At 36.2% G+C, this 27,131-nt stretch overlaps 1 protein-coding gene across 1 annotated transcript; it reads left to right on the forward strand.

Moving 5' to 3' along the window:
- Positions 1-4,705: 4,705 nt before the first annotated feature.
- On the forward strand, positions 4,706-27,131 carry LOC113236381 (endoribonuclease Dcr-1-like). Its single transcript, XM_026472411.1, has 13 exons — positions 4,706-5,119; positions 5,545-5,697; positions 7,275-7,412; positions 9,167-9,263; positions 10,616-10,797; positions 13,509-13,700; positions 16,393-16,480; positions 18,713-18,856; positions 19,670-19,799; positions 20,221-20,311; positions 21,201-21,309; positions 22,236-22,368; positions 26,890-27,131. Exons 1-13 carry the CDS (start codon positions 4,706-4,708, stop codon positions 27,044-27,046), a joined length of 2,028 nt encoding a protein of 675 aa, XP_026328196.1. The 3' UTR covers positions 27,047-27,131.

Here is a 27,131-nt window from a genome sequence, read left to right on the forward strand (position 1 = left end):
ACGTGAGACTCGTGATGGAACACAGGATGACTTTCCAGCACGATGGACCACCCGCACATTTTGCTCGAAATGTACGTTCCCATCTGAACGACCGTTTCCCGCAGTGGATTGGGCGGGGAGGTCCTGTACCCTGGCCAGCGCGGTCCCCAGACTTGACACCGCTCGATATTTTTTATGGGATCATATAAAAAATATTGTTTATGCGGAGTCCTGTGAAAGCGCAGAAGAAATGAGGCAGCGGATCGAAATGGCATTTAGTCAAATCACTCGGCAGATGCTTCAAAGAGTAGAGCAGTCTCTGTACCGACACACGGACATATGCATATTGCATGGAGGTCGGCATTTTGAACCTTACCTGTAAATGTGTGAAATGTGCCAGCAGTGCGTGCAGTGATTGTGCTTATTATTCAAAATTATCGTAAACAAGTCAATATTTCGTACATTGTACAATTACAATTCGTAGGAAATTCATTAAAACGTGTATGAATTGAACAGTAGGTAAGTACCAATTAAAAAAGTATCCACTATTGTAAAATTGTCGTAAATAAATGTATTAATACTAAACTATGTAAAATGTGTATACGATGAAGGCGTGCGTAACTACGGGCTTAATAAGTAAATAAATATTCTTTAAATTGTATGTAAATAAATACGTACGCGTACCTAGGTATGGCATAAAATAATATTGTTAGAAATGATTCGATTTTTCTAGGTATTTAAAGATTTTGTTACTTAATATTAACGTATTATCAACATATTCAAATCACGTTTTTACAATGGCATTTCAATTGTAGTCAGCTGTTCTTTCGCCCCGCTTGCGGCCGCCCAGGTTTCATGAATGAATTTGTGAAGTCGTAGTAACGTAACTAGCAATAGAGTTGTGACGCAGTGGTTGTTTCGGACAATCACTATTTATACAAACATAATTAAACTTATATCAACATTAAAAGTCACTTATTTTTATTTGATATTTTGCACACAGGGTCTAAATCAAGTGTACATTTGGGTCCTTTAATATGACCACACCTTTCTGTTACACCCGGTATAGAATAATAACATTTTAATTTAACTTTGAAGAATTTATCAGTTTGGTCATTTTTAATATTTGAAGGTATATTTTAATATTTCTACTACGACTATTTCTGAATAATTCTAACCTTGGCCTATTTATATATTATTTGGTGGCTATAGTTAGAATTTAATATTATATTTGTAATAGTAACTTACATTATTATTTATATTACTTACTTACATTACTTGCATTACTTACACTACTTACATTATTTTGCTTTACATTTTTACTTGATACATAATAGTTTTAAGAGTTGGGTATATGTATTTGCATGTGATGCACTCTGGTGGCATAACTTGCTGGATTGCAATCGCTCACCATATGGAATTGGCAGGTCTATGTACTTATGCTAAGTCACAGCCATTTCTGCACAAACTGTGGTCATACATAATTCTTCTTAAATTCTCACAGTATGTGTTTTACATAAATGTGTACTAAATTAATAATGTATGTTCTATATGATTTTTTGTTATACTTTGTGAAGTGATTGTAAATGTTTTGCTTCTGTTTGTATTTGTGTTGAATAAACGTGTTGTCTATCTATCTATGAATATTATAATTTTTTTTTTATTACGAATATTGAATCGATATGGCACCGCACTAGTATCATTCTTCTTTTGTTTATTTGACAATGAACTATTTTTTTACACATTGTTATAGATGTTAGCAATATAATCCTACGAGGTTATTAATACTCTACAAATAACTGTATATGATCTTAATTGGTTTATTGAAGTAATTCCACAAGTGGACTATCAAGTTAACATTACCATTTCTCCGTAGCGGCGATGGGCGTGCGCATAGAATACAAAACCGCTCATGAAGCCGAGGCTGTGGACGTGGAAAGAAAGAAGAAGAGCAACCCAGCACCACAGCCTGACGAAATCGACGATGCAAACGACAGGAGTGTTCACGAGACGCTGGTTAAGTCTGGCGACGCTCCGGAAGAGGTAACGTTTTAACGAACAGTTTAAAGAATTAATTATAACTTTTTATTAAATAACCAACCTTAAACGTTCGTAGTATTACATCTATTTGCCAAGATTGCAATCAATATCATTTCGACTAGCTGCACGCTACACATGCGCCTCGGTGACCGAGTCTACGTTAGTGTACTTTTACTGTTCATTATTATTATTATGCTAAGTATAGTTATTTATTAAGGTTTTGTTTACTAACAATCTATGGACCATTTGGTTGCCTGAAAATAAAGATATTTTATTTTTATTTATTTATTTATTACGTCGAGTTTATAACCGGAAATAGAGACTAAATAAGGGCCACTCATCCCTAGTTACTGATCAGTCAAATGGGCCTTATATCATTTTTAAATATCAACTCTCGTTTGCGCTGAAATCACAAATTAAAAAGCTGAAATAGTACAGCGCCAACAACTGACCTGTGTGTGACGTCTCCGTATATTCCAAAACTATTATATTTATTGTAATAAAGATAATATCTCTAACAATGCCGCGCTGTTCTGTTCTATTCGGTGGTGTGGGAAAAACAGCAAAACATCTAATTACAAAACAAACGGATTTCGTCGGTAATTAAATATTAAATATGTAATTTTTCAATTTTCGTCCATTATAGAAAATCTCAAGTTAAACGTATTTTTTTTTTTAAATACGAAACAATTGACGGGTGTCGTCAATTGTTTCACTTTAAATCAACCTAAAGTGAAACAATTTACGACACCCGTCAATTGTTTGGAATTCGGGCTGGCCAATCGGAGCGCAGTTGGCACCGTAATGATTTGGCAGAATAGTTTTCAAACAAATTGAATGACATTTCGTCTCTATTTCTGGTTATATATACAATACGTTATATTGATAGATTGAGACAGATAATAGGCAAATTTAGTTGAATACCAGTGAAATACCCAAGACAATAGTTTTTTTTTCAAACGTCCGTTTGGTTATGTTGCTTTTTTTTAATTAAAAAATAGGCGATTGTTCCTTTTTTGAAGTCAAATCAAATAATGTTTATTTAATAGGTAAACAAACTTGCAATAGTCATACTGATTAAACTCTACTGCTCATTCGTAAGGCAAGATTCTCCTGAGAAGAACGAGCAAGAAACTCTAGGGGTAGCACATTGTAAATATATATTTGAATACATTTATCATAATAATATGAAGTTTATTGACTATCGCGAAAAATTCATTGGGTCCGCTGGTTTGTTCTCTAAAACTATTCTGCCATATCAGTACTGTGACAACTGCACTCCGATTGGCTAGCCCGAGTTCGAAACAATTGACGGGTGTCGTCAACTGTTTCACTTCAAATCGACCGGTTAACTTGAGCTTTGCTGTAATGGACGAAAATTGCAAAATTACATAATTAATTACCGATGAAATGTGATTCCGTTTGTTTTGTAATTAGACGTTTTGCTGTTTTTCCCAGACCACCGAATAGAACAGCACGGCATTGTTAGAGATATTATCTTTATTACAATAAATACAGAATATTTTTTGGAATATACGGAGACATACACACAGGTCATTAGTTGGCTTGTCTATATTTCAGTGCTAACGAGAGTTGATATTTATAAGAGCTGTATCGCTAATGTATTACCAGGATTATATGGCCCTTATTTCGTCTCTATTTCTGGTTCTATGCTCGATGGTTCCATAGCTTAGCTGGGAGAGCGTCGGCCTGGTATGTTGAAGACGCTGGTTCGAATGCAGCCGGATCGAATTATTTTTTCAGTGTGTTCGAACTTTGTATTAATAATTATATTTATCGTATATAATATTTATTTCAACCATCTTAAAACGAAAATAACCTGCATGAGCTAAACGGTTCACTACCACGTATTTTTGTCATCCAATTACTCAGAAGCTGTATAATAACATTTAGAATAAAGTACATGTTTGTCGGAACCATCAGGGCTTAGAACTGAATCTTCAGACGTCGTTTCGGCAGATTTAAGAATCCTGCAATTCGATTACATTTAATAGTAACACTGTACATTTGAATTACTTTGAAATCGAATAACAATTTGTACTTTCTATTAATTTTAACGATCAAAATAGGCACTAGGCGAAACGTAGAACCGAGAGTCCAACCACCACTGATCCCAGACTCCGTCGAGGTCCACCGGCAGAGGGAGCGCGCGATACACTCTGTAACTTGCAAGTAGCGCCTCTGTCTCGCAATTTTTCGTCCGTGCTCATGACCGTTTTCGACATGTTTGTGTTTATATTATGTTATGTTTTGTCTTCCTTTGTTGCAGTACATTGACAAATTCCGTCGAGCTGTCGACGAACATAAAAAAGAGATATTTGAAAAGTCTTTAATTAAAGAGGACCAACCTGTAGAAGCCATTTTGCCTGAACTCAAAGAACTGGAAAGAACTTACGACATTAACTCTATTGCCAATCAAATAAACAAACTTAAACTTGACATTAACGAAGATAACCAAAATAGTAACAAAAATGATACTTTTGATTCATTGAAACTTGAAGACAATAAAACAGAACCAACTGATGATTTGCATTCTGTTACTAACAAAGAAATCAATGTAACTAACACAGATAGACCTTATTTGGACAATAATAAAGATAACAATAGTAATTGCGATAGTGAAACAAAACTTAAACCAGTAGCTAATAGCAAATTTAACGGTAATATGTCAAAATGTAAAGTAACCGATGAAAACAAGTTACTTGAAGAAATGTTCCCGTTCGGTCACGATATGATTAATATTAAAAATGGTCAAATATGCTTGGACAGTATAGAAAGGAACAAGAGGATTCTTCTCTGTGATTTAAAGAAGAATTTAACTGAAGAAGAAATCGCAAAGTTAAATTGTTTCTCCATGAAAGACGTTGATATTGACAGTCCCAATTATGTCAATGAGAAAGTTATGAATGTCGGTTTTGACAAGAAAGAAAATTACGTGGCAAGGATAAATAATTGGACGGATTTGAAGGAATGTAAGCCTTATTACTTGGACGGTAAAGGACTGGGTAAAGAATTTGATTTTGATTACCAACCCGATTTGGAAGGACACCCTGGGCCTAGTCCGAGTGTCATTTTGCAGGTATGTATTCTAAGAGAAAGCAGTAAGCAAGTTTTTAAGCGCCTTTTTAGCTTAATTGTTTGACTTATCAAGCAGTGCCCGTGGGTTCGAATCCGGGTACGCACTTCTCAATTTTTCGGAATTTATGTACGAAAAGATCCATTTTTTCTTCCATACAACTTGGGCCCAAAGATGTACCTCAAATACTATCATATATTTTTGTATAAAAAAAATTACGGCGAATTCATAAAAAAATAAAATAGAATCTATCTATTCATCAATTGTGCCACTCAAAATTCGTTTTGATACTTTATGCTAGAAACAACGCGCGTGGAAAAAGCGCTTTTGCGCGCAGATTCCAGTTTTAATTCTAATGCGAAAGAAAGCCTTTCCGAGCTAGTGAGGTGAAAAAGAATTTTGTAACAGTGATTTTATATTTATTTCAGGCTTTGACAATGTCAAATGCAAACGATGGTATAAATCTGGAAAGGCTGGAGACCATCGGGGACAGCTTCTTGAAGTTCGCTATTACGGCTTATTTGTACTGCGCGCATCCCACTGTACATGAGGGGAAGTTGAGCCACATGAGGAGTAAGCAGGTTAGTAAAGGTGATTGTACCATTGGTTTAATAAAAACCCCACACGTCAAAAGTTCTATGATATTGGTATAGTCTGTCTTTTTTGAAGATGGAGTAAAATGACATTTGCATTGCAAGGTTGCCAGTTTTCGTAAAATTTTAAATAGTCATGTAGTTGTTGTCGACAATTTTATCGATAGATTATGAAAGAAGGTAAAATTTTGCCAAAAATGTCTGGATTGTGAATGTTACGACATTCTAATGATTAATAAATTCTGTTATTGTATTCTTTATTCTTAATTTGACAGTTGATCTATTAGTATCCAAGTAATTTTTAGTCATGAACATTTTAATAACGACTTGTGGAGTTGATAATAAGTATATTAATATTTTTTTATAATATCAAGTGACGGGACGAATAAGTCGTGCACTTCATGGTAAGCTAAACGCCTGTCCATAACAGTTGCAATGTCGCTCATAGCTTTAAATCGCAAAGATCTGAAGGGCACTGCCACTGCGCCCGTCACCCTGAGACATAAGTTGATAAGTTCCATGTGCCTGTAATTTCACCGTACTGCTTGGCGGCATTCGGCAATCCGAGTTGTATTATCCATAGAAGAATAACTGGCAATCATTTAAAAAAGAAAACAATAAACCGCCATTTGCAAAATTAGTAAATACATATTGTGTTAAGAAGCGATATTTATTCATACAAGAACTAAATTATCGTTGTATCTATTTCCTCGCAAATGTGATGAAAAACATTGTATGTAGCTCGGGCGGTAAAAATTACAAACTCGGGTCATTAAAGCCCTCAGCCTTCGGCTTCGGGCTTCTAACAAGCTCTCGTTGGTAATTTATTTATTAGGTTTACCAACATCTGTGTACAATATTCCTTATCATATCTTTACAAGCGAAATTGCCACAAACACTGAGAGCTAAACACAAACATGCACGATAACAAAACTATGTTTAACTAAAGTTTAAAACATTTGCTAATATGATATTCAGCGAAAGAGGCACTAACTTACACTTTTGACAAACCCCTTCTACGTAAAGAATCGTATGTCGAAATTGCCAAGTATACAGGGGAGCTTTTTAAAGTTCTGAATTCACTGAAAGAGTGATCATCCAATAGATCATCTAACCGATATCTAGGATTTTATAACACTCTATGTGAGTAATGCTCAAGTCACGTGCTTTGCTCATTTTAGTGAATACAAAACTTTAAAACGCTCCCTTGTAAACTTGGCAATTTCGACATACGATACTTTACGTGTGAGGGGTCGAAATAACAACATGATTAGAAATTGATGAGTGCTTTACCTATGTGATTGAATTATTTGACTGAACTTTATAAATTAAAAATGTTTTTTTACGATTCCTGAGAGGAGAGTCATGGTGAATATCAATAATGTCACAGTAATTATTTATCGTCCTACACAACCTTGCAACTGATGAATTTGAGCCAGATACGGCTTTGCGAAATGGAGCACTAGCACTAGCAATGGAGAATTCTTCGATTATCCAATGTCGTAATATTGAAATGTGACGTAATTTCTTCTTAACCGCCCCTCATACACAATGTGCTATTTCAGGTATCGAACCTAAACCTCTACCGTCTTGGGCGTAATAAACGCCTCGGCGCGCGAATGATTGCATCGAAGTTCGAACCGCATGACAACTGGCTCCCGCCGTGCCACAAACCTCCCTCCACGTTACACCCCAGACAAGCTGTAAGTGGTCATGACGAAAGCTAAATTTCTAAATAAAATAAGCAGCATACATCCTGCGTGATTCAGAGGGTCTTGTATTATTTTAAGCCGACCAGAAATCGAAACGAAATGTCATTTAATTTGTTTGAAAACTATTCTGCCAAATCATTACGGTGACAACTGCACCGATTAGCCAACCCGAATCCCAAACAACTGACGGGTGTCGTCAATTGTTTCACTTCAAATCGATCAGTTTAACTTGAGCGTTGCTATAATGGACGAAAATTGAAAGATTCCATTTGTTTTGTTATTAGTTGTTTTGCTGTTTTTCCCATATCACCGAATGGAACAGCTCGCCATTGTTAGAGATATTATCTTTATTACAATAAATACAGGATATTTTTGGAATATACGGAGACGTACACAGGTCAGTTGTTGGCGCTGTACTATTTCAGCTTTCTAATTTGTGATTTCAGCGCAAACGAGAGTCCATATTTAAAAGCCATATCAATACCATTTGCCTGAAGAGTTGCCAGGGATGGATTTATTTCGATTATTTCTATTTCGGGTTATGTACTTGGCTTGACACAGGAGATAATAAAAATCCTTTTATGTGGTCTGTGTAAAAATCGGTTCTCACTACTCAAGGTATTGAGAGAAAAAAACGCCTTGAATTGGAGAATAGCAAAATCAACCATTAAAATAATTGCTCCTTATAATGAAATTTAGGCGCTATTTATAAAAATGAATCTTCATGCGTGAGCAGCCTCCCTTAGAGGTGGATGATTTTCTTCAAATTTAAACGGGACCACTATGGAGGTATCCTCTTTCCAACAAAAAAATAGTCATGAATATCGGTTCACAAATACCGGAGTTAATAATTACACATGTCTATTTATATCGATATAATGTTATGTTTTGGACATGCACATACCTTTAAATAAGGTTACCAAGGTATTTGAAATTGCGTGTCCAAGTTGATCATCATTACTTAGTTAATAATTAGGTATATTCGCTACTTACGTAATATTTATCAGCTATATGAATTGAAAATTTGAGAACCCTTGTCTACTAGCTAGCTCACGAAGTCATGGTGCCTCATTATATTGATATAATAAATGTGTATTTTTCATACATACATATATTACTCTGCAGTAAATAAATGAGGAAAAGAATAACTGAATGAGTCTCACACATAAGTTTTTTTACTTACTTCGTTTCATCTTTCGGAAAATGATGTTAAACAGACGTACACAGCACTATTCACGACCATTATAAATAGTAACGTATTACGTTTTATATTAACGTACAAGTTTCGTAATGAATAAATGAAAACTATATTCAAATATCAAAGCCGTCTTCGCGCGAATACGGCTCGCCGGCAGCCTTGTTGTCGTTCAGTCAAAGTGACCGGCAATGTGCGGAGCGTGGTGCGGTATCTAATGCTAGGGAGGGGCGGAAAGTGTCCGTTTTCTTTACTTTTTGTTCTCTGCCTGCATGCAATCATACTATCTACACGCAAATGTGGTGAAAAACATTCTATGTTTCACGAGCGGTACGGGAATTGCGAACCTCGACTCCGAAAGCCTTCAGTATTGGACTTCGGGCTTCTAGAGTCTCGTTCGTAATTCCTTAATTACCTTTAATACACAATGTTCTATTACAGACTTAAGTGTGTACCACAGACAGAAGGCACTTCCATCTTATAACTCCCCCTCTTTTTGGGTCGCTGATCAAATACCCTATATTGAAATTCATTTTGTCTCTTTTCCTAGACCGACACTCAGGAGCATTCAGGACCTCCAGAAGGACCCATGGACGGCAGTGGATGCTTCATACCTTACAACCTGATCACTCAGCACAGTATACCTGGTAGGTTTTTGAATCGACATTAACCGCTCACACGATGCGCTCCTCCTACCGCAAAATGGCGGCTATTTGGTTTCGCAAATTAGAAAAGCATTCAGTTTAAATACAAGTTTTTATAAATAAAAATTATTATTCTGCATTGCTAAATATATACCCTCCGTACTACCAACAAAAACATCTCAAATAAAATGCAGTAATACACCGCAAATCCTGCACTTAAAATGCACTAATGAAATTTTTGGTGTACTTGGGTAAATATGATAATATTCCGTTTGAGTGGTTCTAACGTTTACCATGAGATTACTCCTTAAAGTATAGTTTATAAACATTTATATTCAGGGTAAACTTAAAAAACACTACTTACGGTATGTTTTCAATGAATAAACACCGAAACACCAGCCCAAACAATAACACACACGATTGTCGTGACGTATTTTTGAAGTTGTTTTTTTTTTTTTTAAATGACAGGCCCAGGCATTAAAAACTTTATGGTTTGCTAGAGTAGTTACCGAAATGACAATTAATATTAGTTCTTTTATTTGTTGTAACTTCGATATCCGATAAATCGGTATAAAATCATCACCGACACCTCTTGGTGTGGTATGCGTCTACGGCTGCATGTATCGCGTGAGCGGTTAAAAAGAAACTTAATATTGTACTCGTAAAGTAACTAAAGCTAAAGAAGTAGAGGTCCTTTAGCTTTAGCTTTGTTTTTAATAGCAGTAGAGCTTCTTGTGATAGAGTTGGTCCATAGAAGTACTGCTACCTTAGCTGTTTGTTAGATCCGGCTGAATCCGGCTCAAACGGACCAGAAATGGAAACGAAATGTCATTTAATTTGTTTGAAAACTATTCTGCCAAATCATTAAGGTGACAACTGCGCTCCGATTGGCCAGCCCAAATTCGAAACAATTGACGGGTGTCGTCAATTGTTTCACTTCAAATCGACCAGTTTAACTTGAGCTTTGAAAAATTACATATTAAATAAATAATTACCGATGAAATGTGATTCCGTTTGTTTTGCTGTTTTTCCCATACCACCAAAAGGAACAGCCCCCCATTGTTAGATATATTATCTTTATTACAATAAATACAGAACATTTTTGTAATATACGGAGACGCACAGACAGGTCAGTTGTTGCCGCTGTACTATATCAGTTTTCTAATTTGTGATTTCAGCGCAAACGAGAGTTAATATTTAAAAGTGACATAAGGCCCATTTACCTAATGAGTTGCCAGGGATGGATGGCCCTTATTTCGTCTATATTTCTGGTTATATACTCGATGGTATTTTATAATAGTGGTAGGGTCAACTAACAAATAATATGCATTTTACATTAACCTTTTCTCCCTTAGACAAATCCATAGCAGACTGCGTCGAAGCCCTGATAGGGGCATACCTCCTGGAGTGCGGCCCTCGCGGCGCCCTCCTCTTCATGTCATGGTTGGGCATTCGCGTTCTGCCCAGGCACTCGGTGCCGCTCGCACCGGACCACCCCTACGTCCAAACTGTTCTCCGCCAAGACCAGAGCAAGCAGGTGAGATATTCCAACCAAATAAACTTAGTTTTACTTACTTACTTACGTACTTAGTTTGCCACCCTTAGACGTGGAATATTTTCTTAAATTTTAAATGGCACCAATACTATGATACCTTCTTTCCAACAAAAAAAGAATCATCAAAATCGGTTCACAAATGCCACCGGAGTTATCGCGTAACATACATATAAAAAAATACATTCAAATTGAGTACTTCCTCTTTTTTTAAGTCGGTTAAAAATATCGTAGCTGGTTTAATAACAGTCTACAATATGTTTATTTATTTTCTGATAAGTGTCACCTATTCTTTTTATTTTAAATTGGTGTCCATTCATATTTTGTAATACTTGTACGTATTTAATGTTACAATCTGGTTTGTTAATAAGTTACAGTGGCAACTTTTTGAAGAAACACAAACACTTACTTTAACAAAAATTTCTTTTCCCGTTAAAAAGTCACCTTGGCGACACTTAAGTACAACACTTATTAGCACACAAGAAGAAGAAGGTTTACTACATTTCACATTTTAACTTATTCTACACATAAAATAAATATAGTTTTTAAAGTAATTTAGTACATTTTAGCTTAGAAAGTTTGTTATTCAACAAACTCATTATACATAACTGGTTGAAGACTGTACCACCTCAGTCAACCGTGACCATGGGACCTGTAAAGGGCCCGAAACGTCGGTTTGTTTGAAAAAACAAATATACGCGATTTAAATCCGGAAAAACAGTTAATTTCCTATGTGTAACAATCGCGAAAACCTAAGAACTCGATAAATTATAATTTTTTTTTTTTATTAAGCTTTGGCAAAGCCATCAGCCTAAACATGAAGTTTAATTATGTTTCTGTAAACATGGCCGCCACAAAGAGGATAGGCAATTTGAGGCGGCGTGCTTGGAATGACTCGGGATTCCTTAAAACGGGCCGATACGGGTATTTTAGTTCGTGATTCGTATAATTTCGCGTTTTAATCTTCGATTAAGGCACAATAGCACTATCCTATTCCACTTTAAACTAGATTTCACAAAATAATTGAAAGTCAAAATAAAAACGACACTTTTCCCTCCAAAAGGTCCAGAGCGAATCCCAATAAACTCATTATTTATTGCTAAGTGTTTCTATTTTAATTACCTACGAATTTCCATGACCTTCTACACACATTGTTTACGTAGCCCTATTAAAAAGAAACCCCCAAATAGATATAGATACATATGTAACACTATTTTTCGTTAAGATTAACAAACTACAGATTAACCAAATTTTATATTAATTTGCTATTATAATAATTTTGTTACATTATTTTACGAAAGTTTTACATCTGGCAACGATTCTGACATTAAACAGTAATTTGTTGGAATAAGGTTTAAATTCACGTGAACGCTATTCGACTAGAACTCGACTAATTCCGTCTTCTTTAGATGTTTCAAAGCGGATTTTTGCAAATGTGTACGTGTGTTTTGATGGAATGAAATAGAACCCGCAGATCCACCGGCTTACCTCGCGCTGATTGGTTGAGATGCATAGGGACACGTTATTACGCGTTTAAATTGTGAATATTTTGAATATGCTTTCTAAGTGATGGGGTATGCGCGCTCGTTGTTTAGTACAATATTTTTGTAATACGCGGTAAATTCTAGGCAAGCCGGTAATAAGTTAATATATTTATTTACGCACATATCATAAACTCCTATTATGTGTTCAACAACCGCAAATTACGACCAGCGTAAAGGTAAACTGTTTTGTTAGAACAAATTTCTAATCTATGAAAATGTTATTATTGCTTAATATATAACATCGAATTCGATTTTATATGACTATGACAGTACTATGACATTCAAATTTCTTACATCTCTGAAAAACAAAAGAATTTGATTCGACCTCAATTCTAATATCAGTCGAGATGAAGTTTTATTCGAAATCAAATGTCAATAGCAAACAATTTCGACAATTTCACACGTTACTTGATATCGAACGATATGATAGTTGGGGCCGATTGTTTGTCTATGAATTAAAAATAAAAACTACGGTGGTGTGACACGCGTGAGAAAAGTTTTTATTTTTCTGAACACATCACAGAGAGTTTATAATATGTGTGTAGATAAAGCAGTGTATGTAACTGTACATAATTTGACATTAAAACACTCGTGAGATGTTTTTAACCCACACTCGTATTTTAAGAGCTCTCATGCCAAAAAAGTTTTGACGTTGGCTCCGCCCAAATTTGTGGAACAAATATATGCCTTAAGTTCGCGTGACATGCGACAGGAGATGTTGGATTTTGCGCATTAAAAGTACCAAATTCGTTTTAGCGGAATAACTCTAAAACTAAAGGGATTAAAAAAAAATCCGTAGTGACAGTTGTCGATCATGCATAAATATAATTAATTATCTAATTTTTGTCCTAATAACCTGTAGCATATCGAGGATAAATCGAAAAAATGTGAAAATTAGAGGTCATTTCGTGATTTTTATCTATCGAGGAAACTTTATTGTTTTATGTATCTGATTGATGTCTATGCTTGAATATACCGTGTAGTTACTCATACAATATTTTATTTTTAAGTTTAAAGTGAATATACCCCTCTAAAATCAAATCGAAGATTAGGAATTTTTCCTCTGCACCCTCTTAATGCCTTTCATAATGTAACTTAAATTTTAAATTTTTGTAAGATTTGTATAAGACTATGTTATATCACCTCTTCCAGAAACCCCAGCCCCCACCGTCACCGAAGCGCAAATCGGAAGTCTCCGACACAGATTCCAACTGTTCGTCTGAAGATGAAGACGACCCGTGGAAGCAGCAGCAGGATCTGGTGCCTGACCACGATTGGAGCTGGAGAGGCAGACCTGTAGGCTCCCTAAGGCCTTACAGAGATGAGCAGGGAAACTGGATGCAGGTAATAATTAAAATTTTAGTTATAATACATGTAAACATGATCATTTTAAATTTGCAAAAGCGTAAGTCTTTTTTTAATGATTGATCCTTTTTCTCTGAGACGTAAAACAAATTAAATCACTATCTATTTTAATTTGTCCAGCGCTAATGTTTGATTTGTATAAATTAACTTTGATAGTTTCATATTGAGACTCAAAACTAAGGCAAATGAACGTTGAAAAACCGTAAACCATGTTCGGAAAAGCAAGCAAATTGGCTCCCGCGGCACCCTGCTTTTTCATATACTAACCTAACCTACTGAATAGAGGGCGCAACCAAAATTTGACCTATATGAAAATACAAGATCAAATGTTATTTTTGACTATCAAATATTAATTTAGTATGCTTAAACATAGTGTTACCTTGAATGCAGTTCATTTATAATTTATCCGTAGACCAACCTAATATAGACGAAACAGTTAATATATATGTCGGAGTGGTGCCATCTAGCACTACGCAATTATTTTAAATTATTATTTCTTCAATATGCTAAAAGAAACGTCAGGCAGTTGCCTGGGTTAAATCAGAGATGGCGTTACGCGGCTGACAATACTCTTAGGAACGTGGTGTTGTCGGCAGAGGACGTAGTACGGGTGAGAGGAGCGGGTATGACTCACTCGGCGCTACGTAACGTCGTCACTGGGATCTCCGCGTTTCTATCTTTTTCAATCAAAGGCATCATGTGTATTTAATCTGTGTAATTGTTAAAACTGCTTAGAACCAGTCACTGTCTACTTTGCTGTGTTATTATTAAATTGTTATATCACCATGGAAGAGGGCCTAACATTCATAGAAGAATCGAATCCTGTCTCGACATATACAGGCTGTACATTTGTAAGTGAAGCATACTTATAGAGTGCGTTATATTCCTGATTCTGAAAAAAAACTAATGAACTTAAACTGTGCATTTTTATTATTATTTTTTTTTTATCGACTACTACTTGTGAACAACATTACTTATCGAAATCTATGCACACCACTATTATTACTTCGACTGACGCAGCGGCGAGAACAAAGCACAGGTCGGCACTGTTTGCAGAGACAGTGTACGTGCGACCTTGGCCTAGCGAAAACACGTAAATTATTTGTACTTCCGCTCGCCCGAACACTGCGCCGGCGGCGAACGCGCCTCTCGCCTGCAAAATGGATATTTATTCTAACGTCGAATTGATTGAGATGGTGCGACTCTACGCAATAAGTGGTGTTAGTATGAGGCGAGCTATTGAAATGTTCCCAAATTGAAGTGTACGCGGAGGAGGTGAACAGTGTCGAAGTTGTTGCAAGAGAGGATTATCTCAGCATTTTATACTGTGAGACAAAATGTGTTTGTGTTGATCAATTTAAAACAAAATTTACCACGACGTGCTAGACTATGCATTGTGGAAAACGCTCCGTACCACGTAACTGTAAATAACTAAAAAATCAATCATTGTAAATAATTTGATTTCACATTTTTAACTACGCCATAAACCTCAATTCTTATTAAATGATAACTTAATTATCTTTTTTAGTACGTAAAACATTTCGATTATAGTTCATAAGTAAAAAATAATTAACATAAGCTAAAACGTTATCATTTCGATAACAGCTTTTTCATCATAACATAAATGAGTAGGTGAGAGAGAGATGTGAAATCATTGTTATTGTTGCTGTCTCACTCGGCCCTCGTTTGGTAGTATTCCCAATGCACTCGAAATCAAGCTTAAATTTTATTTCTTGTTCTATCCCATATCCTAATTTTATTTTAGTCTATGTTAAGCTGTAACATGATTTACTATGACATGTACGAATACGTCTCACTTTCAAATATACAGCCTGTATCAAACATTAAAAAAAACGTTTATTTAAAAAAGTGCTGAATCTATAGTAAATGTAGATTCTTATACCTTTGAGGATTACATAACATTGTCCCATTATTTTATACCAGAGCCTTTAAGGGTGTTGTCACAAGAGCTGCAGACAGCAGATGTAGGCAATTCTACAAAAATATATGCAATGCAAACTCGTAATGTCGCGTGTATCAGTGACCTACTAAGCTGTTCAAGTCCAAGTGTGATCCAACCTTTACAACAGTGTGTCTATGAGAAAAATCACCACACTTATATGCGAAATCTACTGCAGCCAATTTTTAACCGGCTTGTCTGTATAGTTGTTTCTGGGAGTCTACTCCCGTTGACGATCGACACCCATCCCATTGTAGTAGGAGTAGAGCTCCACGTTATTTATGCTGCTAAGCAGTAATGTTAGCATTACTGCGTCCCGGTTTGGAAAGGTAAGGGTGATGGTGAAATTACAGGCACATGGGACTTGTCAACTTATGTCTCAGGGTGTCGCAGTGGCAGTGCCCCTTAGATCTTTGCGATTTAAAGCTCTGAGTGGCACTGCATCTGTTATGGACAGGCGTATAGGTTACCATGAGGCGCACGACTTGTTTTTAACAACTTTTTTTGCGTAGCTTTTTGCCATCTGTGAGAATTCTATGAAAGTATTGCTTTACCGAGTTAGGTACCTTTACAGCTACCAGCACTACAGCAACACGGCAAGAGATGTTTCTTTGAACTATTTAGTTTTTATACATACACTTACCTGACAATACGTGGGCTATGAGTGTGTGCTTTATTTATTTATTATATTTTTGTTTACTTTTGTTGCAGCCTATCTTCGGTGAATTGAAAGCGCCGCCATCCCCCCTTTTGCGATACATCGACGATCCGGAGGGCGAACTAGATCGAATGTTGTCAGGTTTGTTTACCATTCTAAACACACACATTTTGTTTAAAATAATACGAAGTGACGAGACGAACAAGTCGTGCGCCTGTTGGTAAGCGATACGCCTGTCCATAACAGATACAGTGCCACTTATGTCCACTTTCATTATACTTAAGTGAGTCTTAACCCAAGCTAACTGCTTCAGAGGTGCCGATACCCGGACCGGGAGAAATATTTGTATGGTCTATATTTATTTCTCCCGTGAGTGCGGGACTTAATATTTTTCTTTAAATGCTTAAATTGATGACACTCTTAACACGATGATATTAAGAGTGTTTTTTGCTTTGCAAGCATTACATAGCCGAAATATGAGCATTACTGCGTTCCGGTTTTGAAGGATAAGGGTCCTGGTGAAATTACAGGTACATGGGACTTGTCAACTTACGTCTTATGGTGACAGGCGCAATGACAGTGCCACTCAAGTCTTTGTGATTTAAAGCTGCGAATGGCATTGCAACTGTCGTATAAAAACACGTTTACGCACACTCGTAACAAGATTAGTATATTGCGTACTAAAGAGCGGTAAATAAGCTATTACGAACGAAACTCTATTAGAAGTCCGAAGTCGAACACTGAGGGCTTACGGAGTCGAAGTTCGCAATTCGTACCGCCCGTGAAATATACAATGTTTTTCATCACATTTGCGAGTAAATAGTATAATTGCATGCAGGCTAACTTGACTATAATGCCCCAAATAAAATCCTTGGGCCTTTTTATTTATAGTAAAAAAAAGGCGCGAGGGTTTTATTTGTATTGGTTTTAGTTAGCCTGCATGTAATTATACTATTTAAGTGCAAGTATGATGAAATAGTGCATTGTCAATTAGGACGATAAATAAGTAATTACCAACGGGGGCCTATTAGTTGCCCGAAGCCGAAGGCTGAGGTCTTTAATTACTCTAGTTTTGTAGTTTTTTACCGTCAATGATACATACAATGCTTTTCATCACATTCGCGAGGAAATAAACACAATGTTTATTTCTTGTACAAATAAATATTATTCACAGCACAATGGATATTGCAAATAGCGGGCCAAAATGGCCAGCTAGTTATTCTTCCATAGATAATAATACAACTCGAACTAAAATATTGTAAAAAGCAAAGATCATACAGCCATGAAATTAGCAAACTTCTTTTCTTCTTATTCTTAGAGTGCCTCTTAAATGCTGAAGGTTGGCCGTCAGCTTCCTGTATCCATCTCTATCAGCAGCCAACCGAAACAGCTGTTCGACCGAGGCAATCCACTGCCGGACGTTCCGCAGCCACGATTTCTTGCTTCCCCCAGCGTGCCTCTTTCCCTGCACTTTGCCCATCTTTATTAGCTGTAGCAGCGTGTATCTATTGTCCCTGATCACGTTTACGCCTTTTGATAGATGGCATCATTTTCCGGGACATATGAACGGCTAAGGCATGGTTTCGTTAGAGACCCTCTGTGTCCAATCAATGCGCAACATGCGACGGTAGCACCACATCTCAAATGACATAAAAATAACCTGACTCGGAGCTTTATGTTCAGTTTACGACAGCACAGAATTTTCCTTATGTTGTTAAAAGACGCTCGAGCAATTCCTATCCGGGTCTTGATTTCCTGATCAGATTCCCATGCTTTATTTACCCAAGCCCCCAAATATTTGTACTGTCGTATCCGTACAGTTGTTTCCCAGCTACGTTAGGGTTCAAATCCGGATTTCTCGAGACATGAACCTCGGCTTGTTTATTTTCATTGATAAACCGGCGTTCTGGCTACATTCATTAACCTTATTTACAATTGCTTGCAAATCGGTTTCCGATGCTGTAATGAGAATAGTGTCGTATGCATAACGCAAGTTCAAGGTTTTCAAGCGCCTTCGACATCACAGCCTCCGAGTAAACATTAAAAAGCAGCGGAGACAGGATGCAGCCCTGCCAGACCCCACGACAGATCTCAATTATTTGACAAATCTTAATTTTTTTCAGAAAATAATTAAAATCAATTATAAGAAATTAGTATTTATGTGAACTTAAGTAACCTACTTGCTTGATCTTGAACCTGACCAATGTAAGGAAGTATGTCGTGTTACAAATAAAAAAACTCCATACCGACCATGGCTGTAATGGGAATAAAGTTCTATTTGCGGTATTAGAGTCAAGTTAGCCACCATGCTATCATACTATTTACGTGCAAGTGTGATGAAAAATATATTATGTTGTTATTCTCTTTCTTCAGGATACGATGACCTGGAAAGGACGCTCCAGTACCGATTCAAGGATCGGTCGTTGCTTCTGCAAGCTCTAACTCACGCTTCGCACCAGCAGAACAGGTTAACAGACTGCTACCAGCGGCTGGAGTTTCTCGGAGACGCCATATTGGGTAAGTTTGTACCCTACTAGCACATTTTGCGACACTTGAACAATTTGCAACTGAAAAGAAGGAAAGACAAGTCAAGAACAGTCGTTGAGAAACCAAATACAAAGATACGACAAAAGCAAATAGAAAAATTCGTAAGGTCCGCTGGTTCGTTCCGTGGCTTAGTTAGTACAGCATCTGCCACGGTATGCAAGATGACGTCGATTCGACGCCGGCCGGATCGAAGGCATTTTTTCTGAGTGTTCGATCTTTGTATTAATAATTATAACAAACTAGTGGAGTAATTTCACATAAAAATAATTGAATATGAATTCAATAAAAATTTAAAAGGAAAAGACATTTAGTTTGTTACCACAAAAGACACCACAATAAATAACAACAAAAACCAACTACAATGTAAATAATTACACCTTTTTTTTTGTAAAAAAAAAAAACAACTTCAACTGTTTGTGGAAATACATCTATTCTTTAACGGAAAGTGGTTGAAATCCAATAGTTCTGATTTATCCCCTAATTTACTACCCTTGGAGTTGGAATATTTTGTTCAAATTTAAATAGATATTTTAATTAATGGTAATCAAAATGTATATTTAAAAAATTGACATTGCTACAGGGTACATGTTTGATACTGTAAACTACTATAAGAACTATTATGTAACAACATGTTTTGCAATAAACGTTATTATTATTATTATTATTAAAATAGAACCAATACTGTGTACCTCTTTCCAACAAAAAAAAAAGAATCATGAAAATCGGATCAGAAATCGAATGAGAAACTATTTCGTCACCCAGTTGTTTATTATTGTTAACTAGACTATTTGATAACTCGTCACCTCTACGAGGACCCTCGGCGTCACTCTCCGGGCGCCCTCACAGACCTCCGGTCGGCGCTGGTGAACAACACCATATTCGCCACGCTCGCTGCCAGACACGGGTTCCACAAGTAAGTTGATTGTGAAAATCATTTGTTACACCTTTTTTAATTACATTTATTTTATATAAGCACAAGTCGTTTCAGGCTGTAAGTAAGCGACACGTCTGTCCATAACAGTTGCAGTGCCACTAAGATCTTTAAATCGCAAATATCTGAGAGGCACTGCCACTGAGATGTAACTTGACAAGTCCCAAGTGCCTGTAATTTCACCAGCACCCTTGCCCTTCAAAACCGGAACACAGTAATGCTGAAATTACTGCTTGGTGGCAAAAATAGGTAAGGTGTCAATACTTCCCTGGAAAACTATTTCACATGCTACTAAAACTGCTGTGGACAGGCGTCTCGCTTACCACCAGGCGCGCGACTTGCTCGTCCCGTCATTTGGTATTATAAAAAAATGTAACCGACTAAACAATATTTTTTATTTCAGATATTTCCGACACATGTCGCCCGGTCTTAACGAAGTATTAACTAAATACATTAAGATTCAAGAAGAGAACGGCCATTCTATAAGCGAGGAGGTAAATATATTTTTTTGATCATATCAAAGCTTGCACTCACATTCCATAACACCACAGGAGTAAAATAAAATCATCCTTATTTCATAGATAAGCTAATTACTCTGGAAATCGCTCGTAATCGTTCGTAAGGCAGATTCCCCTGAGAAGAACGAGCAAGAAACTCTAGGGGTTGCTCTTTGTAAATATACATTTGAATACATTTCGACTCATCCGAAGAACAGAGTCCGATGTGATTATACAGCGACAAGAGAATAGGTACGGTACGAGAATAATTTAGTTATTCAAACTAAGGCTTATGAAAAGGTGTTTCGACAATTTATGTACCTTATTTCGTTTCGGAAATATAAAATCGAACAACAGTCGATCTGACATCCACAGCGAAGAAGGAACGAACGAAATGTACTTTGTCCTGAGAACAAGTAGTCTTGCACATAGATCTTTGTTCTACGGATGTGTCGATTTATCATTACAAAATTTAATTTAAACATCTTAGATCGAGACTACCTGTTAGAGTTAAACGGATACCTTTACAACCGATACCTGTAAAGGTATCGGCTGCGGTTTGAAGATAATTCAAAAATCTCTCACTAGATGTCACTAGCGGCGACGAATGTCGTACAAAGATCTATAACAAAAACACACGGGATAATTTCGACGACTCGGTAACTGGACCCGTGGCTCAGATGGTTAGAGCAAAGCTACGATGCAGCATGGACATGAGTTCAAGTCCCACCGGGTAGACGAAATTTTTCTGTGTTCGATTGTTGTATTCATAAGCCTAACAAAACTAGTTGGAACAAAAGTTGTTGTTTATGATGTCAGTAATATAGTCCTACAAGGTTGTTAATATTTTACAAATAAATCTGTATAATATAAATTCTTTTTCCAGCACTATTTAATACAAGAGGACGAAATGGAACAAGCTGAAGACGTGGAAGTTCCAAAGGCCTTAGGAGACCTCTTCGAATCAGTGGCTGGGGCGATTTTCCTAGACTCGGGTATGTATGCTGAACTACACCTGAAGATAGACCACTTTCACCGTTCTGTACTAAATCGCCGGCTTATTGCACGACTGACAAATATTTCTTTTTTTAATTAATACAATACTTACGATCCTACGGCCGTTCAATATAAGAAAAAGTTATTAAATGCTCTCCTGAAATTTTTGTTCTATTCTTAAGAGCTCTCATGCCAAAAAAGATTTGACGTTGGCTCCGCCCAAATTTGTGAAACAAATATATGCCTGAAGTTCGCGTGACATGCGACAGGAGATGTTGAATTTTGCGCATTAAAAGTACCAAATTCGTTTTAGCGGAATAACTCTAAAACTAAAGGGATTAAAAAAATCCGTAGTGACAGTTGTCGATCATGCATAAATATAATTAATTATCTTATTTTTGTCCTAATAACCTGTAGAATTTCGAGGATAAATCGAAAAAATGTGAAAATTAGAGGTCATTCCGTGATTTTTATCTATCGAGGAAGCTTTATTGTTTTATGTTTCTGATTAATGCCTATGCTTGAATATATCGTGTAGTTACTCATACAATATTTTATTTTTAAATTTAAAGTGGATACACCCCTCTAAAATCAAATCGAAGATTAGGAATTTTTCCTCTGCTCCCTCTTAATCATTCTTGTTCAGTTAGTGACTTCTTGCAATAAGCCGACGAAGTATTCATTTAATCTATCTGTTTCTTATATAACTGCCGTGGCCGAACGGTTACCATACCGGACTGCCACGCATAGGTACCCGGGTTCGATTCCCGGGCCGGGAGAAATATTTGTATGGCCTACATTTATTTCTCTCGTGAGTTTGGGTGTAATTTGTGGTTGTCTATGTGTGTGTCCATGGCACCTGCGACACAGGGTTTCCCTAGTGCGGGGCTATGTTGAGTGTGTGCATTATTATTATTCTTATCAGGAATGTCCCTTGGAGCAGTGTGGAGGTCTTACGTGAATTTGATGGGAGCTGAACTCGAAGCCTTTAGTGCAGCTGCACCGAAGTCACCGGTCAGGGAGTTGTTGGAGGCAGAACCGGATACTGCTAAGTTTGGGTAAGTGTGTCATTATTGTTTTTCAGTTGTCATTATCAGTTGTCACTGTTCACTTCGTCATTTGCCATTAGTTGTCATTCCGGCACGAGCATCATGTCAGCTGGCAGCTCACCTGTCATTCTGGTAAAATTTGAATTTCGTTAGCGGTTATGACGACTGATTGAACTTAACAGTAAATAGCATATTAATTCAATTTCAGTATGTGTTAGAGTTTGGGTGTGTCGTCATTATTTTTCATTCAAAAATTCAAAATTCAAAATTCGTTTATTGTTTTAAAAGTGGTACAATGGATGGAAAAGTTATATAATGTAATTTCACACTTTTAGTCATTTCTGACATACAATATACAATTATGGTTTTTTAAATCATAATACAATACAATATTTCAAATTAAATGTGCATTAAAGACTAAAGAATGTCAAAAAAGAAGCAATAAAATAAAATAAAATCATAATAAAAACCATGTCAAAGAATCAAATGTCCATACACAACACAGTACACATTACATAAAAATATACCTAACCTAATCAAATATTTCATTTACATCATAAAATGTTTTTTGTTTTAACCAAAGCTTTAGTGAGTATTTAAATTTATTTATTGGTTGTGACTTGAGAGTTTCAGGCAAACTATTATAGACCTTGACACACATTGCATAACAACTCTTCACGTATAATGCTGTTCTGGGTATAGAGTCCACAACAAGCCTGTTTTGGTGCCTTACATATCGGTTTAAATTATCTTTAACTCGTTTGAACAAACCTTCGTGATTTCGTACAAATATACACAACTCATATATATACAGACTAGGGAGAGACAAAATGCCAAATTTTATGAATAAAGGTCGACACGACTGGTCTGGTGGCGCCCCATACATTGCACGCACACATCTTTTCTGGGCTTTGAAGGCCCTGTCAGCATCAGTACTGTTTCCCCATAACAATAGTCCGTATCTAAGATGAGACTCAACATGACCATAGTAGGCTGTGAGTAAGGTTTGACGCATTGCTGTTCTTTTAAGTTGACTCATCATATACACATAGCCACTTATTTTGTTACAGACCCTATTTATGTGACATTTCCAGTTGCAGTGATCATCAATTTGAAGTCCGAGAAAACAAGTATCATTTAACTCCTTCAATGGCTGTCCTTCATGATTTATATTAAGTTTATATTTACGTCCACAGTGATTTACAAATTGTATATAATTAGTTTTGTTAATATTAACATTCAAATTATTTAATTTTAACCATTTTGTTTTTGAAATTAGTGTGTCATTTAAATTTAATTCATTAGTTTCTATGTCAGTGGTTTTGTCAATTGGTACAATTACTGAAATGTCATCTGCAAATAGAACACAATCATAATTCGTTACATTTGGGAGGTCATTAATATACAAGATGAATAGAAGAGGCCCTAGCACACTTCCTTGAGGAACACCATATCCGTTCACTCTATATTTTGATCTGAATGTCTTAATTATAGAATTTGTACCTACGTTTACAATCTCTACACACTGCTTCCTATCTTTCAAGTAAGACTTCATCCATTCCAAGGCTATACCTCTGATTCCATAATTTTCCAGTTTACTTATTAGTATGTTGTGCTCTACAAAATCGAAAGCTTTCGACATGTCAAAGAATATACCAACTGTATTCTTTTTGTCGTTTAAATTGGTAATTATTTTGTGCATTAGCTGAAAACATGCTAAAGTCGTCGACTTACCGGCTCTAAAAGCATATTGATTATTTTTAATTATGTTAAATTTGTTTGTGAATTTCATTATTCGCTTATGCATAACTTTTCAAATATCTTAGACATTATAGGTATAAGTGTTATTGGTCTATAGTTTGTGATATTTTTTTTCGGTATCATAAGCTGACAATATTCATGTCATCATTTGCCATTATTTATTTATTCAGGACATTCCACATAGAAAAACACTACACATTATACATCGATCATAATAGCTTTAAAACTAAGTGCTTCTACACTTAAGGAACATCACAGCATACAATGACAGCAATATGCTATGAAATATTAACAAAATTATTGTTGTTTTAAATTATGCGAATTTATAATTAACCTATCTACTTATAAAATCGATATACAGAAGCTGATTTAAAAATTAAAAATATTAAAATATCAATTAGAGATAATTTACTAAGTATACTTCGTTTCAATCCATTTTGAACAAAAAATAAACAAACAAGTCACTGACCCGACCATAGACGGTTTAGTGATGGCCAATTGTAACGCCAATTACACATCGATTAAATAACTGAATAAATCGGTTTGTTCAATTGAGTCATACTAGCAGTTTTCCCGCTCACGCGATACATGCAGCCGTAGACGCATACCACACCTAGAGGTGCCAGTGATGATTTTATACCGATTTATCGGATATCGAAGTTATAACAGGTAAAAGAAGTAATATTAATTGCTATTTCGGTAACTACTCTAGCAAACCATAAAGTTTTCTGTCATTAAAAAAAAATCAACTTCAAAAATACGTCACGACAATCGTGTGTGTTATTGTTTGGGCTGGTGATTTCGGTGTTTATTTATTGAAAACATACCGTAAGTAGCGTTTTTTAAATTTACCCTGAATATAAATGTTTATAAACTATACTTTAAGGAGTAATTTCATGGTAAACGTTAGAACCACTCAAACGGAATATTATCATGTTTATCCAAGTACACCAAAAATTTAATTAGTGCTTTTTAAGTGCAGGATTTGCGGTGTATTACTGCATTTTATTTGAGATGTTTTTGTTGGTAGTACGTAGGGTATTTATTTAGCAATGCAGAATATAATTTTTATTTATAAAAACTTGTATTTAAACTGAATTCTTTTCTATTTTGCGAAACGAAATAGCCGCCATTTTGCGGTAGGAAGAGCGCATCGCGTGAGCGGTAATAAGTATATTTATTAAAATTTCAATTCAAATCCTCCTTCAAATCCTTACACTCAGATACTCGTCCGATTGCGATTGAAATGTTCGATGTAATAATCGATTACTAAACTTTAATTGATTAAACGGAATGTTTTTTTCGAACAGCACTATCCAACCATAGGCAAGTCATAGAAGTATAAATGAATAATAACCTCACTTTTGGACTACTATTTTTCAAATACGATTTTACGATGCTATTCCAATGAATATTGTTGGAACAAGTGATGATATATCAAGCCGAAATCTTCGAAATATTCTTTAAAGTGTTAGTTATTCGATTTATTGACTGATTGCTTTAGAATTTTGACCAAACAGGTTTGTTAACTTTTTGTTTAAAATGGATTGTAACAGACTATACTATAAAATTAATTGAAATGTAATTTATGTATCTATAACATCACCCAGCCTTCTTTTGTAATTGTTTAACCCGAAAACCCGAAAGCGAGTTATACGTTCTCCAGAGCCTTGGCAAAAGAGTGAAATGACCGAGATTCGTTATTGAACCTGGTACGACAAAAAAGTTGTAAGCGCTTTTCCTGGACAACCTACAAGGAGTATTCAATGACTCGGGGCAATCTAATGGACCGTTAACAAGTTTATGTACGAATATTAAATCAAATTTTCTGCGGTCATTGGTCATTAGTTGCCATACACATGAACACCATGACATCAACTGTCATTCTGGTAAAATTTGAATTTAATTAGCGATTATGGGTCGTCATCTCTTGTCATTCTGGCACAACTATCATGGTATCGGCTGTTGTGCTATCATTACCCAGTCATTCTGATGCATGAAAATCACTCTTTAACTCAATTTGGATGAGCTTGTTCTGGGGTTTGGGGTGTCATCACTATTTGTCGCTTGGCATAATCAGTTCTCGCTGTTCATGTCATCATTTGCCATTAGTTGTCATTCCGGCATGATCGACATGTCATCAGTTATCTTTCTAGTAAAATTTGAATTTCATTAGCGGTTATGAGCCATCATTGCTTGTCATAGCTTGTCATTTTGACACAACCGTCATGGTATCGGTTGTTGTGCTATCATTGCACTGTCATTCTTGAGCCATTTTTCCGACTTTAACTGTCATAATGGCATCATCGCCTATGAGGTATTAAGATGCATGAGAATCCCTCTTTAATTCAATTTGGATAAGCTTTTTTTTACAATATCAAGGGACGGGACGAACAGATTATTCCCTACTTATTATAAACTGCCTCCGTGGCCGAACGGTTACCATGCTGGACTGCCACGCAACGGTCCCAGGTTCCATTCCCGGGCCTGCAGAAATATATGTATGGCCTACATTTGTTTCTCTCGTCGGGTGTATTTTTTTTTATACAAAATGGCGGGTCGAACAAGTCATGCACCTGATGGTAAGCAACACGCCTATCCATAACAGTTGCAGTGCCACTCAGAGCTTGTAATCACAAAGACCTTAGAGGCATTGCCACTGTGCCCGTCACCCTGAGACATATAAGTCAACAAGTCCCATGTGCCTGTGATTTCACCAGCACCAAAAATTCGATAATAAAAATAAAAATAATATGAATTTGTCGACAGCAAACCTGAGCGTCTAGCCGACGGAAGGCGTGTGCGCGTCTGCGTGGAAGTATTCGGAAGAGGAACCTTCAAGGGCGTAGGTCGAAACTACAGAATCGCCAAGGGCACTGCAGCTCGTTGCGCGCTCAGACATTTGAGGGCAACTAAACAACGATAGAACCAATTGTATTTTATATTATTATGCAACAAGTGTATAACCAGAAATAGAGACGAAATAAGGGCCATTCATGCCTGGCAACTCA

The sequence above is a fragment of the Hyposmocoma kahamanoa genome, unplaced genomic scaffold (assembly GCF_003589595.1).
Source record: "Hyposmocoma kahamanoa isolate Upper Pololo Valley unplaced genomic scaffold, ASM358959v1 91780, whole genome shotgun sequence".
In the NCBI taxonomy this organism is placed as follows: Eukaryota; Metazoa; Arthropoda; class Insecta; order Lepidoptera; family Cosmopterigidae; genus Hyposmocoma; species Hyposmocoma kahamanoa.

Excerpts from the sequence above, each read along its gene's own strand:
- LOC113236381 (XM_026472411.1), top strand. The coding sequence starts at position 4,706 with ATGTCAAAATGTAAAGTAACCGATGAAAACAAGTTACTTGAAGAAATG. Across the intron at positions 7,413-9,166 it reads CGTTACACCCCAGACAAGCT|ACCGACACTCAGGAGCATTC; the intron begins GTAAGTGGTCAT and ends CTCTTTTCCTAG. Across the intron at positions 13,701-16,392 it reads AGCAGGGAAACTGGATGCAG|CCTATCTTCGGTGAATTGAA; the intron begins GTAATAATTAAA and ends CTTTTGTTGCAG.